The 19,590-nt window shown below is 40.2% G+C and overlaps 1 protein-coding gene across 7 annotated transcripts in view; it reads left to right on the plus strand.

Annotated features, from left to right (window-relative positions):
• Positions 1 to 18,049, plus strand: part of LOC107505847 (adhesion G protein-coupled receptor E2-like) — a 48,846-nt gene extending 30,797 nt beyond the window's left edge. For 4 of the 7 annotated variants that reach the window (XM_036234308.1, XM_036234309.1, XM_036234304.1 and 1 more), the window contains 11 exons: positions 2,005 to 2,112; positions 2,512 to 2,732; positions 2,912 to 3,091; positions 7,390 to 7,587; positions 7,867 to 8,102; positions 12,644 to 12,710; positions 13,089 to 13,180; positions 14,170 to 14,338; positions 14,424 to 14,534; positions 15,442 to 15,523; positions 16,333 to 18,049. In XM_036234308.1, the coding sequence (XP_036090201.1) occupies positions 2,005 to 2,112; positions 2,512 to 2,732; positions 2,912 to 3,091; positions 7,390 to 7,587; positions 7,867 to 8,102; positions 12,644 to 12,710; positions 13,089 to 13,180; positions 14,170 to 14,338; positions 14,424 to 14,534; positions 15,442 to 15,495 (1,436 nt within the window). In that variant the 3' untranslated portion in view covers positions 15,496 to 15,523; positions 16,333 to 18,049. The remainder of the gene's footprint in view (positions 1 to 2,004; positions 2,113 to 2,511; positions 2,733 to 2,911; positions 3,092 to 7,389; positions 7,588 to 7,866; positions 8,103 to 12,643; positions 12,711 to 13,088; positions 13,181 to 14,169; positions 14,339 to 14,423; positions 14,535 to 15,441; positions 15,524 to 16,332) is intronic. The other 3 variants (XM_036234305.1, XM_036234307.1, XM_036234306.1) reach the window with 3 other exon arrangements.
• The last annotated feature ends 1,541 nt before the right edge of the window (positions 18,050 to 19,590 follow it).

The raw sequence follows: 19,590 nt of genomic DNA on the forward strand, positions 1-19,590 counted from the left end.
GTGGCCCATATCCTTTGTGGTCTTTGGCCTCTTTTTCCTTGCCATTCTGTTTGAGTGTCCTGATTGGCTTTCCTGTCCTCTAGATAGGGCATATGATCCTCTTCTTTATTTCACTTTGTTTATTACTTTGTTTATTCTATTTAATATACTTCTCATCTCAGATAATGTGTTTTTCATTTCAGGCTGATTCCCTCCTAAAATCTCCATCTCCATTTTTATCTCTTTTTTGGAGTTCTCTACTTTTCCCAAAAGTTCACTGAGCATCTTTATAACCAATGTTTTGAACTCTGCGTCTGTTAAATTACTTGACTCCATTATATCTGAATCTCTATTCTGTTCTACCATGTGGTTTCTGCTTCTTGTCCTACCATTATGGCTGATTTTCTGTGTCTGTTTCTATGTACTAAGCAAAACTTCTAAGTCTCCCAGTCTTATTTGTGTGAATTTGTGATGTAGGTGTCCAGTGGCAAAGTCCTGAAAGGGGTTCAACTGCAGGCCAAATTTAGCCCAAGCCCTGCCGGGGCCACTTGTCAAGATTCACCAAGCAATCCTCAGATGCTGAGTTTATAGTTGCCTCAAAAGGCCACACCAGAAACCAAGGCCGGTTGCCTCCAGTGTGAGGTTAGGCACTGCTCAGCAAGGCACATCTGACTCGCTGAGGATACACCTGGATGTTGCTTGGGTGGGGCCCGAGTTGGAGGAGGTGGGGTTTCAAAGAATCCTCTGGCCAGAGCGACCACTGTTATCCAGTTGTTGACATCACAGCTATGGTGGCGCTGTGTCTGTGCACTGGGAGTGAGGAGGGCTCAACAGGGAACAATGGATACTTCTGGCACTTCTATATCAAGTGAGCCTCGCCTGTGTCCCTCACTCCAGCTACTCAGTGTACCCCTATAAGTCCCTAGTCCCCCTAGGACGGTCATCCCAGTACTCGTGCTCAGAGTGAGCAGGTTCGCTGCTGCAAAAATTCTCTCGCAGATGTGACCCCTTTAAGAGGCATCTGCCTCTGCCTCTGCCTCTGCCTCTGCCACTGCCACAGGCTCAGCCTCTATCTCACACAGCCACTCGCGACCGGGTGCCCCACGTCCTCACTCCATTATACCTTCTGCCATTGCCGAGTGCTTTTTTGGACTTCTATCTAGTTGTTTGGTTTGTTTATCTAGATCCAGGCTGCTCCTTGTTTTCGTCACAACCTTGATTTGGTCACCAGAGGGATGAATAGAGCCTCTATCATCTATGTCATTTTGAAGCACTCCCCCGAATACAGGATGTCTTTTGATATACTCAGGGTTTATACTTTCTGTCAATAGTTTTTGTAGTTTCCTATGTACAAGTCTTGAGCCTCTTTAAATAAAATTATTCCTAATATTTTGTTGAATTGTTTTATATCTCTGATCATAAGAGATAGTGGTCTACAGTTTGTTTTCTTGTATATCTTCATCTGACTTTGTTTTCAGGGTAATGGGGGCCTCATAGACTTATTTAGGTAGTGTTCCTTCCTCTTATCCTTTAAGGAGGGCTTTGTAAAGGACCAGTATTAATTCTTTCATAAATGGCTAGTGGAATTCAAAATGAAGCCCTCTGTTCTAAACTTTTTATTTGAGAACGTTTTTCAATTGCTGGTTCGACCTACTATAGGTCCGTTCCAATTTTCTATTTCTTCTTCATTTAGTTGTGGTAGTTTGTGTGTCTCTAGGAAGTTCTGTTATTCATCTGTTGTTGTTGAATAATTTCATATGATATTCTCTTACAATCTTTTGTAAGTTCACATAAGATACATACCATTATTACATATAGCAAATATTCTGTGTAATACTATTATTATATGTACCAAATAACACAGATATTTATAAATAACATAATATATAATTATATATTTATGTATAATATGAAGAGTATGTAATACATTTATATGATACATTAAAAATATATAGTAAGGTGTTATAGTAACCACAGTAGGCACAATCACTAATCTAACCCCCTTATGTAACTCCCACAACTCAGAACTTTCCATGAAGGTGATGGAGCAAGGACACAGAAATATCACCTTGAGTGTTAATCAGGCAAAGATGCTGCTTAACTTGGATGCGGTGCAAGAATCTGGTGACGCAGGTAATGGCTAAGATGAAAATGAGACCACAGAAGCTTCACAGTGGAACAAGATAACCAATAGTGTGACAAATAGACCAGCGGTCCCAATACCTTTTGGCACCAGGGGCTGGTGCTCCTATGAGAATCTAATGCCTGATGAAGTGACGTGGAGCTAAGTCGGTGATGCTAGCGCTGGGGAGTAGAGGCAAATACAGATTGCTGGCCCACTGTTCACCTCTTTCTGTGCAGTCCAGTTCCTAACAGGACAGACTGGTACCTTGGGGTTAGGGACCCTGAAATAGAGAATTAAACTTTAAAAAGAAGTGTGCCCTACGGTGAGGCCATAAAAAAATAGTCTACCTGATGAAGAAGGAGTTCTGTTCAGCCCTCCAAGATATCAGTCTCGGTCTTGCCCTACAGGCCCTTCTGTGGTGAGCCTTGCCTCCACTCCAGGGATTGGCAAGTTGATGGCTGAGGCCCCCCTGGTCCTGGACACTGAGGATCAGGCAGTGCAGCATGAGACACACAAGGGCTTGCTGCATGAAGTCTCTCCCACCCTCCTCTCTGATGTCGTCTCTGTCCTTGTGAGCAATAATGACACTCAGAACCTCAGCTCCACAGTCACCTTCATCTTCCAGCATGTGAGTCCTAGTGGGATGAGGCTGTGGGTATGAAAAAAGACTGAGACCTGAGCATATCCTTGGGGATCAGGGGATTCCCCCAGGGGAGCATTAGCTCTCCAAGAAAGCTTTTACAAGCTAGCTTTGGGACAGCATTTCTGAGTACCCAGAACCACCAGTCCACATCTCTGTTCCTACAGTCAGTGACCCCTGAGCCAAGGCAGAAGGTGTTCTGTGTCTTCTGGGAGCACGGCCAGAATACAAGTGGTTACTGGTCCACCAAAGGATGCTGGGTGGTGCGCACCGGAGACACCAGCACCACCTGCCAGTGCACCCACCTCAGCAGTTTTGCCGTCCTCATGGCCCCCTACGATGTGCAGGTGAGAGCCCCAAGAGGGCCAATTCAGTGGCCATTACTGTGTAACAAATTCTCACAGGCATGACACCTTAAAAAATAAACACTAATTTGTTGTCTTGCGGTTTCTTCGGGTCAGCAATCTGGCATGGTGCAGCTGAATTGTCTGCTCAGGGTCTCACAAGGCTGAACAGGCTGTGAACTAGGGCTGCAATCTCACCTGAGGCTTTGTGTCCTACTCTAAGCTCCCTGGTTGCTAGCAGAATTCTGTTCCTTGTGGTTGTAGGACTGATTTCCAACTTTCTGGCTAGCTGGCAGCAGGGGATCTTGCTCAGTTCCTATAGGCTACCTGCATCCTTTCTCGTGTGGTCCTCTACGAGAAGATGTTCCTATCTGGAGGACAGCAGGAGCTCCCTCACTTCGAAATTCCCTCAAACTTTGAATCTTCTTCTCAAGAGCCTAGATTATTTAAGGCCTCATCAGATTAAGTCAGACCAACCCAGGATAAACTCCCTCTCTTGAAGTGAGTTGATATGAGACTGAATACCTCCTGAAAAAAAATGCTTTGACAGCAGCACCTAGACTGGCATTTGACTGAAAACATGAAAGTAGTGATGTGCACAGAAGCAGTTGGGGATATGGTTGCCAAATTAGAATTCTGTTTGCCACAAGGGACTTTAGAACTGAGGTACTTAGGGGCTGCTGAAAGGAAGGTTTGGTGATGGCAATATTCAGAGGTGCCAGAGGAGCCTGTGCATACAGGCGAATCCAGAGCCATGTTATCCTCCTCTCCCTGGTCAGGTGAGCTGGTTACTTTGTCTGGTTCACTAAAACAGAAACTCTCTCAGGTGATGGGGCCTTTATTGAAATTAATGTGGCACCCATATGAAAACAAGCATGAAAAGGATGATAGCCAAATGGTCAGACTTCATAAAATTCTCTAGAAGTTTGAAAATTTCAAGGCCACGTTTCCTCCTGCCACATTGCTAGACGACACAATATTCATACTTTTATTTCCACATTGTCTTATATTTACAGAAGAATTAACATATTTGCATTTCATAGTCAAACAGAATTAGACAGGAAACATTGAAGATTCTCTACCTCACCTTTAACCCTAGACACCTAGTTCCTCTCATTCCAAACAGTGAATGTTTTGGTTTCTCTTGCACTCTTCTAGGGATGTTTTACACACATAAAAGGGATGCATGCATTTGTTTTTTGGTCCTCCTCATTTCCCTGACATGGGGGAGATTTCTTTTCACTGTTGTGCAATTTTGAGTTCATTTCTTAAATCTGAGAGGTCATTTTATTTCAGTCTACAAAGAGACACTTCATTTGTTTTTATTGCCACATTGCATTTCATTGCATGAATGAGCTGCAAGTTATATATGTAGGCCCCTTGTAGTGGGCATTTTGTTTCTGACTATTTGAAATAGAAATAATGTTCCAGTTGTTTACACGCACTTCATTGTTCTTGTGTTTGAACATGCAGCTGGGACATATAATGGGTCAAATTCATAATTGTAAGTTGTCGATATTTCTACAGTTCAGCATATAGAGGTCACACCTGTGAGCACTCCCACCAACATATGTGAATGCGTGTGACTCTTCACACCACACCAAAGGTTATTATCAAATTATTGGATATTTACTTACCTGGGAGGTAAATACTGCATCTAGGAAAATTTTTCCGATTTTTTTTTTTGTAATGAACAGAATAAAAAATATTTACTCAAAAGATATTCATATTTCCTTCTCTAAATACCATTTGCTCACATCCTTGGTCTATTTTTCTATTGGCTTGTGGATACATTTCTTATGAGTTTGTGGACTCTTTATATCGTACAAAAATTAGTTTATTTTGTCACACCAAAGAAACTAAAATTTTAGTATGCATCAAAATCATTTGGAGGGCTTCTTATGTATTTATTGGTAACATTTTATTAGAAATCAATTTCAAATTTTCTAGCTTGTAGGGTTTGTGCTGAGAAGTCCGAAGATATTCTAATGGGTTTTCCTTTATGGGTTACCGGCTTCTTTTCCCCAGCTGCCCTGAGAATTCTTTCTTTGTCATTGGTTTTTGACCATTTAAATACAATGTGTCTTGTAGAAGGCCTCTTTGGGTTGAGATAATTGGGTGTTCTGTTAACTTCTTGAATTCCAAGCTCCAGCTCATACCTTAGATTTGGGTATTCTCATCAACTATTTGTATGAAAATGCTTTCTAATCCTTGCTTTTTTTCCTCCCCTTCAAGAATGCCTGTTATTCTTGTTTCCCTTCCTGGTGGTATCAGCTAGTTCTTGAATTTCTCTTTCATCATATTTCATTCTTTGTTCTCTCTTCTTCCTTCTGATTTATTTCTAGATTTCTGTCTTCAAATATCACCATCTTTTTCTCCATTTGGTTGACTCTAATTCCCAAGCTTGCTCTTTCATTTTTCATCTCTTTCAGTGTGTTCTTCATCTCCAGAAGTTCTATTTGTATCCTTTTGAGGGTTTCAGTCTCCTTGCTAAAGAACTCATTCTGCTGTTCTAATTGTTTTATCTTTTATTTTCAATTCCTGAAATATTTGATATGAATTATTTTAGATCTCATTGAGTTTTTGCAGAAACACCATTCTAAGCTCTCCCTCATTTAAGTTGCATATTTCTATGTCTTTAAGCTTATTTTCTGGAGATTTTTCTCTTTCTTTCTGATGTGTCTTGTCGCCTTGGTTGTTCATAATGTTTATTGGACTATTTCTTCACCTGGGCATTAATGGAAGTGTATTATGCATTTTTTTTTCCAGAGAGAGGATTTATTATATAAGACCTCTCCTTAAGTCTTAAGACCTCTGTTGAAAAGAAAGCATTTTTTTTTTTATTTCAGGTAGATGGCATCTAAGCCTCTTGGATCTCTGCATTATATATAGTCTTAATAATGCCTTTTCTTTTCTTATAAATATTCAATTGTGCTCACTACCCTCAGCCTCAGTCCCTGTGAGCGTTAACAACAGTTTCAGTAGCATTTGCTCAGATTCCCCTGGGGCTTCACGGTGTTCCATCTAAGAGGATATGGAGGGAGGGTCCCTCTGCATTGAGGCATAGATGCTTTGGCTCAGCCTGGTGATTTGCAACAGAGGCTGGTAATAATTAACTATTGTTTCTCTTCCATCCCCACTTCTCTGTTGTTACAACTTCTCTGCTTTCTGCCCTAATCTCTGGGCACTGCCTCTGCGTGGAGCTCACAGGTCTCTCAAGCGGGGCTGTTCAGGGAACCCACCACAACTTCTCCCCTCCCCATCCTCCTGCAGGGAGCTCTGGTTAAGAGAGGCAGGTTCTTTGTTTCCCCCAGTCTATCACCTGTCTCCTTGAGTTCTGGACTGCAGTACCTCTTTTGCGCATATCCCGCACTCAGACATTCTGGTGTGCACGTTGGCTTTTTTATTGAGTTTTAGATGTTCAACTTATTGTTATTTCAAGGGGAGCGATCTGGGGACATCTCTCAGCAATTTTAAACTTAAAGACAGATGTATTGCAGAAATTAAAATAGTGTAAAATGTATGTTGCTCTTATCCAGATGGACTGACTTTGACATTTTTACTTCCATTATCTTATCCATTAGCACTCTTCCCTATCCATCTCTACCTTTTCCTCTTCTCTATGTCTTTCTTCTCTCTCCCATCTTTCCACTTTCTCCATCATTCTCCCCTCTCCTCTCTATTGATCCCCTCTGTCCTCATTACACTGGAAAGACTTGGTGAGGGTTTTTTCATGCTCTGTTGGATTTGCAAAAAAAAAAAAAAAGGCAGGAAATATGAATTTTTAGCTACTACCAACAAAAACATAGTAATTTTCCTCCTTTAACCCAGGATCCACTTCTAAGACTGTAAGTATTAGTGACCAGCATGGAACAGGTGTCCTGTGATGAGGTGAGTGGAGTCTTGGGTGAAGAGATGATGCCTCCAGGTACAGACTCTGTCACACAGCACCATGTAATGGAAACAGACCATGGTGCTCAACCTGGAACTTCGCGTCTCTGAGACCCTCACATGATAAACTATAAGCCTAGTCATGCCTACAAGTCTAAAGGAAAATAAACAATACGAGTTTTAAGCATGTTCTTCAGTAAGTTCACTTGTATACCTTGCTTCTTCCATGGTCTGAATTAATGAGTTCAGAACCCAGAAAATTTTAACATTACCTAGAACCATCACGAACTTACCCGGCCCCTCCATTCCTGATTTTGTTATACCCCAAAATAAATACAACTGTAAATGGTGGAAGGGTCATTACCCCAGAGCAGAAAAGTGTGACTGATCTCCTCTTTGCTGGGTCCCAGGAGGAGGATCCCGCCTTGGCTGTGTTCACTTACATGGGGCTGAGCCTCTCTCTGCTGTGCCTCCTCCTGGCGGCCCTCACCTTCCTGCTGTGCAAAGCCATCCAGAGCACCAGCACCTCACTCCACTTGCAGCTCTCTCTCTGCCTCTTCCTGGCCCACCTGCTCTTCCTCATGGCCATCGACAGAACAGAGATCAAGGTACTGACACTGTCCCATAAGACCCCTAACCTGCCCAGGGGATGCTGAGTTCATGGGGCAAGGCTGCACTGGACACCTTAATAAAATGGCCTTTGGTTCAGGGAAGGTTAGAGGGGTCAGTAGCCTCTTTCACACTGCCTGACATAACTATGACCAACCGTCTGCTAATAATTCCTTCACATGAATCAGAGTTCTCCCAATGACGCAGTGTAGTAGAGGTCCAATGGGCACGCTCTACCCTGATTATCTGTACCCCTGTGACTCCTATGCCTTGCCCAGGTGCTGTGTGCCATCATCGCAGGTACCTTACACTACCTCTACTTGGCCTCCTTCACCTGGATGCTGCTGGAGGGCCTGAACCTCTTCCTCACTGCCCGCAACCTGACCGTGGTCAACTACTCCAGCGTGAGCAGATTCATGAAGAAGTTCATGTTCCCGGTGGGGTATGGGGTCCCAGCTGTGATCGTGGCCATTTCCGCAGCATCCAGACCTCACCTTTATGGCACACCCACCCGGTGAGTACAAATTCTCACTGTCTTCATCTTTTCCACATGACCATGGCCTGCAGATGATCAACTTAGCATTTTAGTTTCACTAGAATATGATCGTCACATAAACACCCAAAGGAATCCTTTAGGTTTTATGATCATATTCTTTGAAGTGACCATTTTAATATCTAAAAATATTATTGTTTCAATAGTTTATTATATTGTATATTAATAATTATATGTTGGTATGATAGTGTGTATTGTATTAATAACACACACTAACAATGATATATTAATAATGTTTTTCTCAATAGTAACTGTTGTGGAGTTATTGAAATATAATAAACATTTAGTTGCTATATTTACAATGTACAATTCAATAATTTTTCCCAATTATGTTGGCATACAGAAATATAACATATTCAGTTGTACAGCATAGAGATCAGAGATCGACATAACTCACAAAGCGATCACCCAACTAAATCTAGTACCCCTCTTCTCCCTTACATGTTTATTACAACATTATTAACCATCGTCCCCATGCTACACTCTACATCTCCATGTCTATTCTACAACTGTCCATTTGTACCTCTGAATCCATTTGCCCTTTTTGTACCCCAGAACTCCCCTCCCATCTAGTAGTTCTCAAAACATTCTCTGTATCTATGAGTTTATTTCCACTTTTGTTGTTGATGTACTTTAGATTTCACATGTATGTGAAATCATGTGGTTTTGACTTTCTCTATCAGACCCATTTCACTCAGCGCAATACCCTCTAGGTTCATCAAGGTAATATCTTTTTCCATCCCTTTTCTTTTAGTCTGTGCGCATCTTTTAATCTGAAGTGAGTCTCTTGTAGGCAGCATGTGTAGGGGTCTTGTTTTCTTATCCATTCAGCCACGCTATATTTTCTATTTTTTTGAAGTACTTGTTGATAGAAATGTAGTTATCACCATTCTTTATTCATGTTTTTGATACATGTTTTTTCTTCTTAAGGAAATCCCTCCAACATGTCCTGTATTACTGGCTTAGTGTTGATGAATTCCTTTAGCTTATTTTTGTCTGGGAAACTCTTTATCTGTCCTTCAACTCTAGCTTTGCTGGATAAAGTATTATTGGTTGTAGTATTCTTCCTCAAGTACTCTGGGTTTTCGTCATGTTGAATATTTTGTGCCAAGCCCTCCTGTCCTGCATAGTTTCTTGTGAGCGATCCGCTGCCAGTCTTATGAGTGCTCCCTTCTAGGGAACCAACTGCTTTTCTCTTTCTGCTTTTAGGATTCTCTCTTTGTGTTTAACCTTTGGCATTTTAATTATCATGTATTTTGATGTGGGTCTCTTTGGATTCCTCATCTTGGGACTCTTTGAGCTCCTGGGTTGTATGTCTATTTCCTACATCACGTGAGGAAAGTTTTCCATCACTTTTTCTGCAAATAGCTCTTCAACGTCTTTTTGTTCTTCAGATACCCCAATGACACAAATATTTTTACATTTTATAGTATCCCCTGGGCTCCTTAAATTATTATTTTAGTCTTGTCTTCTTTTTTCTTGCCATTCTATCGAGTGTCCTTGGTTTCCCCATCCACTATATCGGTGGTTCGATCCTCTTCTTCATCCACTCTGTTTAGTGCATCTAATTTACTCTTCATCTCAGTTAAAGAGTTCTTCCTTTCTAACACGTTCTGTTTTATAATTTCCATTTCTTTTTTTATGTTTTTTTAAAATCTCTTTGTGAAAGTTCTCACTACATTCATCTATACTTTTTCTAAGTTCATTCAGCATCTTAGAACCAGTGCTTTAAACTCTGTATCTGTTAGATTGCTCGACTCCATTATATCTGGATCTATGTTCTGTTCTCTAATGTTTCTATTTGGCTGCCTGTCTGTGTTCGTTTCTATGTGCTAAGCAAATCTCCTAAGTCCCCTGGTCTTATTAGTGCAGTTTGGGTAGTAGGTGTCCAGTGGTGCAGTCCTGAGAGGGGTTCAGCTGCAGGTCAAGTTTAGCCCCAGCCTGTGCCCCTTTGGTGCCACCTGTTAAGAGTCAGCAAGTAATTCACAGATGCTGTGCTTATAGTTGCCTCAAGAAGCCACACAAGAAACCGAGGCCAGCTGCCACCAGTGTGAACCTTGGCGCTGCTCAGCAAGGAGCACCTGACTCTCCAAGGACACAGCTGGATGTGTTGGGTGGGGCTGCGAGTTGTGTGCAGAGGAGTTTCAGGGAATGTTCTGGGCTGAACGACCTCTGTTATCCAGTTTGATTACGTCTCAGCTATGGTGGCTGCTGCCTTTGCAAACTGGGTGTGTGGAGGACTCAATAAATAGAAGAACAAGAGATACCGCCAGCACTTCTGTCCAAGAGAGACCCTTGCCTCTGGCCCTCAGTCTGAGAACTCAGTATCTTCCTGTAAGTGTCCCACCCCCGCGAAGCCAGATGAGCACTGGTGCTTAGAACGAGCCGTTCCATCGCCACAAAAGTTTGCTCGCGGACATGGCCCTTTTAAGAGGAGTCTGCAGCTGTGCAATGCCACAGCCTCTGTTCCATTCAGCACTCAGGACCAGGAAGCCTCCCGTCTTTGCCTCCTCCTACCTTCTACCCTTGCAGGTTGATTAATTATTTATCTCCCTAGTCCTAGTGCTTCTGTTCATCTAGATCCCACGTGACTTTTCTTGCTCTTTCGTCCTTGTTTCTGTCACAACGTTGATTTGGTCAAAAGAAGATGAACAAAGCCTCTATCATCTATGCCATTTTTTCCCAATCTAATGAGATATAAATAATCTTAAAGTAACATGTAGTGACAGTCTTTCATCTTTTAGATTTATTTTAAGTATGAATTCTATATTATAGTAATGACTGTAATACACATTATTAACTACATCTCATATATTAGAACTATCTATTAATATAATATTCATCCCATTAATTGAGAGAACTGTTTAAATTTTCTAGAAAGCAAAATGGAAATGAAGGGATGGCACTGGTTGGTATAATCTATTTCACTCTCCTAATTAAAAGTAACAATAGATGCTGATATAGATGATGAAATTACCATGAGCTAAGATTTAGAAATCACTTCTGATGGGCAATGAGTGTTCTAAGTATTTTTCAAGTATCAGTCAAAGCATCTTCCCAACAACCTTCTGAAGTAGAACCCAGTTAATTGCAGGTTTTACAGATGAGGAACCTGTGGCACAGAGAGGACTGACATGGCCGAGATCACACAGCTGTCTGCTGGCAGAGCTGGGATCAAAAGCAGACAGTCCGGCGTTCATAACATACACCTATGCTGATAAAATTAATGTTCCCCTATGTCAGATGAGGCCTGGCCAGCTGGCCTTCCTAGGTAGCTTAGCATAAAAGTCAGTAACTTTTTCCGAAAAGGGTCAAAGACTAAATCTTTTCAGCTTTGTGAGCCATATAGTCTCCGTTTCAACATGTAAGAGAATGAGTGTGACTGTGGTCCAGTGAAACACACTTCCAAAATCAGGTGACAGGCCAAGTGGGCCCACAGTTTACCAAGTTGGCTGCAGTTCACCAACACTGCCTTAGTAGCTTTCTCTTTTGGTGCATCCATCTAACCCTCTCCATGGTCCTCACACCTCCCTCCTCACTCACAATTCCCCTCACTTGGGATCAAGTTCCAATTCCATTATTTCTACCCGTGTGGCCTTGAGTTACCGACTCTGCCTCCTTAAGCATCAGACGCCTGACCCGTGATCATCTGAGTCCTTGTGTTGTCATGAGGGATAAATCATGTAATGTACATGACCCCTGCCTTTGCACTGTGTCAGGTTACACTCTCTTCTTGCGTGTCCCAAATTGTTTACCTTCTCGACACCTGCTCATTTGTCATATCTCAGCATCAACACAGTGAGTTCCCTCAGGGAGCCCTTCTCAACTATCTAACCTTGTGTACCCCAGACTAGGCTATGAATCCAGCCACAGGTTCTCATAGCTCCAGATACTTGATCATAAAACTCTTTGTCTTAATTGTTTCTAAGGTCTAATTTCAGTCTATCTTAATCACAAGTGGGTATTCAGGCCAAGAACAAATCTTGACACAGAAAAGACATCAATATTTGTTTGATAAACCAGAAAATAATTGATCAGTTCTTCTGAGAACTTATATTTATTTCTCTAAGTATTTCTGGGGTGCGAGCCTCAACAGAGCTTTTTGAAAAGAATTTATCTTTACTTTAAAACCATTTTATTAAGAGGTGATTTATATGTAAAATGTTGTACGTTTTTAACATGTACAACCTGATAAGTTTGAGGATAAGTGTACACCCAAGAAACCATCACCACCATCGAAGGCATATAGAAAGTTTCAATTATGAAAGATAACTAAGTTCAGGAGTTGTGCTATAGTTCAGTGCCTACAGCTAACAATACTGTACTGCATATTTAAATATGCACTGAAGGTAGATTTTAGCTTAAATGTTCTTACCAATAAAGCAGTAACAATATTAATAATAAAGGAGGAAGGAGGAAACTATGGTGAGGTGTGTTTACTTATCGATTCCTTATCCACAAAGGTCAACGTAGTCTTCTATCTCTTTCCATCTCTCTCTTAGATGCTGGCTCCACACACACAAAGGATTTATATGGACCTTCCTTGGCCCCGCCTGCATCATCTTCTCTGTGAGTAATGGATGACATCAGCGCATCCTTCCTGCCCAGCTGAGGGCCAATCAAAGAGCAGGTGTCTAAGGAGGGTTACAGGCAGGGAGAGCAGTCATTCCACATGGCCCCAAATTAAGGGGGCTCCCAAGAGGCATGATGTCAGTTTAAACCAGGACAGAGGGGTTTCCTGAGATGTCACTTTCCATGCTAAAACTTGGGACTTCCCACCCCACTTACAGGATAAGAATGTGCCCAGGTTCCTAGATATTTGGTCTGGGTTTCTATGACTGCTGTGTAATAAGAAAGCTTCTTACCTGCTGTGTTAGGTGTGGATAAGGCAGGAGGAAGTTTTATAGATGTGGAATGCATTCAATATGCCTTGTGGGGATTTTGCAGATTAATTTGGCTTTCTTTCTGATGACCTTCTGGATTCTGAAAACCAAGCTCTCCTCACTCAACAGCGATGTGTCCACTCTCCAGAATACCAGGTCAGATGGATCAGAGGGGCTCACCCCCCATACAAAGGATAGTCCATGAGCAAGACCATATGGTTCCAAGGTTCAGGTGTCCTTCCACAGGGGTGCTGTGGAGCTGGGGGAAGAGGTGTAGCCACCTTCCTTGGAAACCAGCTCAGATACTGTGGTTTGCTGCTGACACCCAAGACAAAAACATTTCATCCATTCATAACTCCAGCAGAAAACTACCTCAGCTACCGACAGAACTGACTATGTTTGGATAAACAGGGGTTTCTTTTAAGGTTCTATGAAAGATGTCTAAGGACATTTACATCTTTATAAAGAGCTAGGATATTATAAACTGTTCTGGAACCCGGTGTGTACTTTCTTTCCCACACCTTCATGGATGCTCTTCCCTCAGCCTTCTATACTCCTCCACCTGGTGAAATCAGGTTGATCCTTATCCACATATTACATCTTCTAAGAGGCTAGGGATGTCCTTTGATTTCCTCAACTTAGCAAACCACGAATGGCCTGTATTTTGGGCATAGCATGATCTTGGTCAATTGATGGAGAGTGAGAAGATGGGAACAATACTGGATGGGACCTAGCAGAGGTACCTCACATTTCACAAATAGTGTAAGTGACAGTTTGCTTTTAGTCTTTCCACTGCACTGTAAGGTCTGTTTTATAGAAATCTTGTCTTTGTTATTTTCAATGCCCAGAACCCAGCACAGAGTCTGGTACACAGAACATACTCAGAAATATCAGTTGAATGAAATTGGAAATATTTATGGAGCATCATAATCTATTTAAAACCCACATTTTTAAGTGTCACTGCTGTCGTCATTCCAAGTCAAATGACAATCTGTACACAAATAACGTTCCTTTTGAGAGAAAAATTGAGAGCAAAAACTAAAGTTGATCATAACTCAGTCAGAAGCATCTATGAGCGGAGATGAAAATGGCCTTGATTCTGTTGCTCTGAGTACACCATGTGCCTCCCTTCTCATCCTCCTCAGAATGCTGACATTCAAAGCGACAGCTCAGCTCCTCATCTTGGGCTGTACGTGGTGTCTGGGGATCCTGCAGGTGGGTCCAGCTGCCCACGCCATGGCTTACCTCTTCACCATCATCAACAGCCTACAGGGTGTCTTCATCTTCCTGGTGTACTGCCTCCTCAGCCAGCAGGTACCACTGTCAGACGCCTACCCATGACTCTTTCCATCCTCACCCTTCTCATTGAGCTGACTCAGAGCATGCTTTGCCTCTGTAGGTCCGTGAACAATACAGGAAATGGTTGAAAGGAGTCAAGAAAACCAAAGCTGAGTCTAAGAAGTACACCCTCTCCAGCATGGTTATGTCTGAAGTTTCCGATCCCAGCACGGTAAGATCACATATTGCTCATTGCCCTTAGAGAACTTCACTGACTGATCCCATTGAGTAGCTCATGACCATCACACTGGATAGATAACCTGAGTATAGCAGTGATACCCGCTGGGTTTACTTCTGCACTAAATCTTGGCATTTTCCTGTCATGAAAATAGGCATTGTCTACTTTCACTTGCTGTGTTTCTATGTTCACCTTGATCCTTGCCCATTACTATCTTTTTATTCTCCACATGCATTGAGCACTCACTTTGCACTAAATGGTACATGGTGAGGAATTGGAAAACACTTTCTCACAAGTGGGGGTCTATGGTCAGCTCAACAAGCAGGAATTAATGATCTAAAGCAATGATGCTCAAACTGCTCAGTCACAGCACCATCCTTTAACCTGTCATTCCATGCTACTCCTCTATGTAAAGAACCATTAACACGTACATAATCTATATAGTCATAATACTTAAGTAAAATAAGTCTTAGGTTGGGTTGGAGATGTTCTTTGTAATTCTGCAATCATTCCTGGTATTATCAGCACATACTCATATGGTAATCAGGAAAAATGATTGTAGAGATCAAAGGAGAAATCCTGGCAGTGTGATCCTAGTAAGCATTTCTATGTTCAGGTTTACAAAACCTTTTTTTATATGTTTTGTTCACGTGTTCTTTACATCGGCACTGGGAGGTATTACGTTCCCTTTCATAAATGAAGAAAGTGAGACTCATGGGATTTGTATGAATCATGTAATGACTTCTGTCTCTTCAACTTTACCTCAACTTCATGTGCCCACGACCCTGCTTGGTGAGCCTTCTGCATCTCTCATTCACCTGATTATTCATCCTCTACAACTGCTACTCCCTAGCTATTTATTCCTCAAAGATCTCATCCTTCTAACTCTTTCCTCTTCCAGCAGGTATTCCTATCAACTTCTTCCACTGAAAATCAAGCCAGCAGGATGAAATGAGTTCAACTTCGTGCTCTCAGACCAGCAGGTATTTGGCATGTGTTTCATTCTCTCTTCGTTCCATCTTGTTACCACTTCCTACTTTTTAAGGATAATTCTTCCATTACATTTTGGTTCCCAACACTCTTGACTCTCCATAACTTTACATTAGTGGTCATGTGTTCTCTCTCTGAACCTTGCACGGTCTCATCTTCTCAACTGCATCCCTTCTACCTTCATTACAACATCCAGAGGGATGCCTCCAGCCTCATTTTTTTTCTCAGAGTGGTTGTTGTGATTCGAGCTCTTTTGTGCTTCCACACAAATCTGATGCTTTTTGTTCTATTTTTTTAAATGTTGATGAGATTTTGATGGGAATTGCATTAAATCTGTATAATGCTTTAGGTAATAAAGTAAATTTAACTATGTTGGTTCTTACAATCCATGAACACAGAATATCTTATGTTTTGGATTCTTGAGCCTATTCTGGTTATCTATCTTAATTACTGTAGCTTCATAGAAGTTTTTAAATTGGCGAATTGCCTCTACACATTAGTGGGTTTTTTTTTCAAGATTGCTTTAGTTATTCTGGACCCCTTGAAGTTCCATATAAATTTTAAGATGTGGTCATCATTTTCAGATAAAAATTTAACTGAGAATTAGATAAGAATTGTGTTAAAGCTACATATCAATTTGGAGGATACTGCCACCTGAACTAAATGAAGTCTTCTGATCCATAAACATGGATGTTTTCCATTTCCTTAGGTTCTTTGACTTCTTTAACAATGTCTTATTGTTTTCAGGGTACAAGTCTTGCACATTTTTAACACAGTATCTTTTTTACACTTTTCGCCGTAGGATAAGTACTGAACCAGATGATCTTGTCTCCTGGAAAATAAGGAAAATTCTGAATTGTTATCCTTTGAGTTTAGAGTATAGAAAACATTTTTTCTTGTTTGTTACAGACATATTGGCACCATTGTGGGAGAAAATATGCAGGAAAGGTTTAACATTTAATTGCTGGAGAATTAGGGTTCTCTGGTTTACACAGCATGCTCAGCTCACTCCCAGCACAGTCAAAGAGCTATCACTCAATTCTTCAGTTGCCATGGATCAAGCCCTCTGCTTCAACCTCTTTTTCTACAAAGATGTTCCTCAATTTGAAGATATTGAACAAGGAAAATTCAAATGACTTTTTTAAAATTGCATAAGAAAGAAGATAATTTTCCCGTATCTGCATATAGGGTAAACAACTAATCCCAGTTGTCCAAGACTTTCCTGGTTTTAGTACAGAAAGTCTAACATCCAAGGGAACACCTTGGTTACAGGCAACTGGAACAGTTGGACACTCTACCTTCAGGCCCCAATTTCTTCACTCTGCATTTCAAAAAACTTACTAATATACTCATTCAAAAATTATGTTTTTATTACTCATAATATGCTTCATTCAGATCACAACAGATTTAATTCCTGATTTCACAGAGCTTCCATGTGAAAAAAAAATTCCTTCAGCATAAAATTGAAACTGTATGAATAGAATCTGTGTCTTGACATTTTATAAGGTGAACTGTAAGAAAATGTGTATATTGCTACACCCATTTTATAACATGCATTTATTTATACATAACATTATTTCATCTTTAGCATGTGATCTATGCAAGATCTAAATCCAGAGCAGTTATACCTAAAAGAAATCCCCTGTGCGCCCCCACTGCCCAAATATGTATCAATCTAAACATGAAGGAAAATGACCAGAAATAATTATATCATAGTAAAGAAAAAATATTCATGAATCCAGTGTGAGATCTAAAATATCAGCCAATAAATGTAAATGATAAAATTAGATAATTATGATTTATTTCAATATCTCATAAATGGCCACTAAAAGTATTGAGGGGAATATTTACTAGAGAACAGGCAAAGCCCACAGAGCTGAGGAATCAGTTCAGAGATTACTGTTAATTACAAGGGCAAATATGTACATTTACAATATAGAGATCTGATAGTTTCCATCAGAACTTAATGATCAACTTTAACATCATCGATAATGAACAACCTGTAAAGTTACAACATCACATTTGTGGTAAATAAACAATTATTGACAAATCAGCATAATCTAAATCCAATCCAGTCTTGAGTCCAAGTGTTGGCAACAATAGCATGCAAGACAAATCCAGGCAGCTGCCTGTTTTTGTAAATAAATTTCTATTGGAACACAACCACACCCCTTAATCGATGCATTCTCTATGCCTTCTTGCTACAGCGTCAGTCGAGAGACTGTAAAACCACAAAGTCAAAAATATTTACTACATAGTGCTTTATAGAAAAGGCTTTTTGTTACTTTTTTTCAGACCTAATTTTTAATATTCATGAAATACAGAAGACAGATGACCAAGTCAAGTAACATTATGAGGAATCAAATAAACAAATCTAGAAAATGAAGCATTCAACAAACTAATTGATTTAGACTGATCTATGGTCAATATCATTTATTTTACATTTTAAATTTTAATTTATTATGGTAACATTGGTTAATAACATTATGTAAGGTTCAAGTGTACAATTCTATAATATATTACCTGTATATTGCATTGTGTACTCACACCCCAAAGTCAAATCTCCTTTTTTCACCACATATTTGACCCCCTTTATCCTCTACAACCTCCCTCATCTCCCTTCCCCTCTGTTATCCACCATAAGATTTTCTGTGTCTATGAGTTTGTTTCTTTTGTTTGTTCATTTGTTGCTTTCTGTTTTATATACCACATATGAATGAAATCACATTGTTCTTGTCTTTTTTCATCTGATTTATTTCACTTAGCATGATACTCTCAAGATCTACCCATTTTGTCTGCCGCAAATGGCAGTATTTTATCTTTTCTTATGACTGAGTAGTATTTATATGTACCACATCTTCTTTATTCCATCATTCCTGGAAAGACATTTAGGTTGTTTCCATGTTATGGCTACTGTGACTAATGCTGCAATGAACATTGGAGTACATATATCTTTACAAATAAATGTTTTCAAATTTGGGAGTTTGACAACCAGAAGAGTGATTGCTGGGTCATATGGTAGCTCTATTTTTATGTTTTTGAGGAAGCTCCATGCTGTTTTCCATAATGGCTGTACCAATTTACATTGTAATTAGCAATATATTAGGGATTCTTTTTCTTCACATTCTTTCAAATGCTTGTTATTTTTGTCTGATTGATAATGCACATTCTAACAGGTGTGAGGTGGTACTTGATTGGGGAGTTTTTTGGTTTGTTTTTTTATTAAATTTATTGGGGTGATGTTGGTTAATAAAATTATATAGGTTTCAAGAGTACAATTCAATAATATGTCACATGTATATTGCATTGTGTTCACCTCCCAAATTAAATTTCCTTCCATCACCATAGATTCGAGCCCTTTTAGCCTTATTTACTTCCTCCCACACCCTTTTCCCTCTGGTAACCACTAAACTGTTGCCTGTGTCTATGGGTCTTGGTCATTTAGAATCAAAGGACACATACAGAACTTCCCAGACAAGAAAAAAACTAAAGGAGTTCATCACCACTGAATCAGCATTGCAAGAAATGTTAAGAGGTCTTCTTTAAGAAAAAGATCAAAAATTTAAATAATAAAATGGCAATAACTACATATCTATCAACAATTACTTTAACTATAAATGGATTAAATTTTCCAATCAAAAGACAGAGTGGCCGATAGATAAGAAAACAAGATCCTTATATACGCTGCCAAGAAGAGACTCATAAACTAAAAGTAAAGGGATGCATAAAGATATTTCATTAAAATAAAAACCAAAAAAAAAAACTGAGGTAGCAATCTTTACACCAGATAAAATAGAGTTTAAATAAAGACTATAACAAGAGACAAAGAAGGACCCAGTAATCCCACTTCTGGGTGCTTATACAAACAAACTCAAAATACTACTTTGAAGGGATATGTGCATCCATATGTTCATTGCAGCATTATTTACAATAGCCAAGATATGAAGGCAGCCTAGTTGTCCATCAATGGACAAACAGATAAAGAAATAAATCTTGTCGTTCATAACAACATGGATGAACCTAGTGGGTATTGTGCTAAGTCGATAAGTTAGGCTGAGAA

The sequence above is a fragment of the Rousettus aegyptiacus genome, unplaced genomic scaffold (genome assembly GCF_014176215.1).
Source record: "Rousettus aegyptiacus isolate mRouAeg1 unplaced genomic scaffold, mRouAeg1.p scaffold_m13_p_16, whole genome shotgun sequence".
In the NCBI taxonomy this organism is placed as follows: domain Eukaryota; kingdom Metazoa; phylum Chordata; class Mammalia; order Chiroptera; family Pteropodidae; genus Rousettus; species Rousettus aegyptiacus.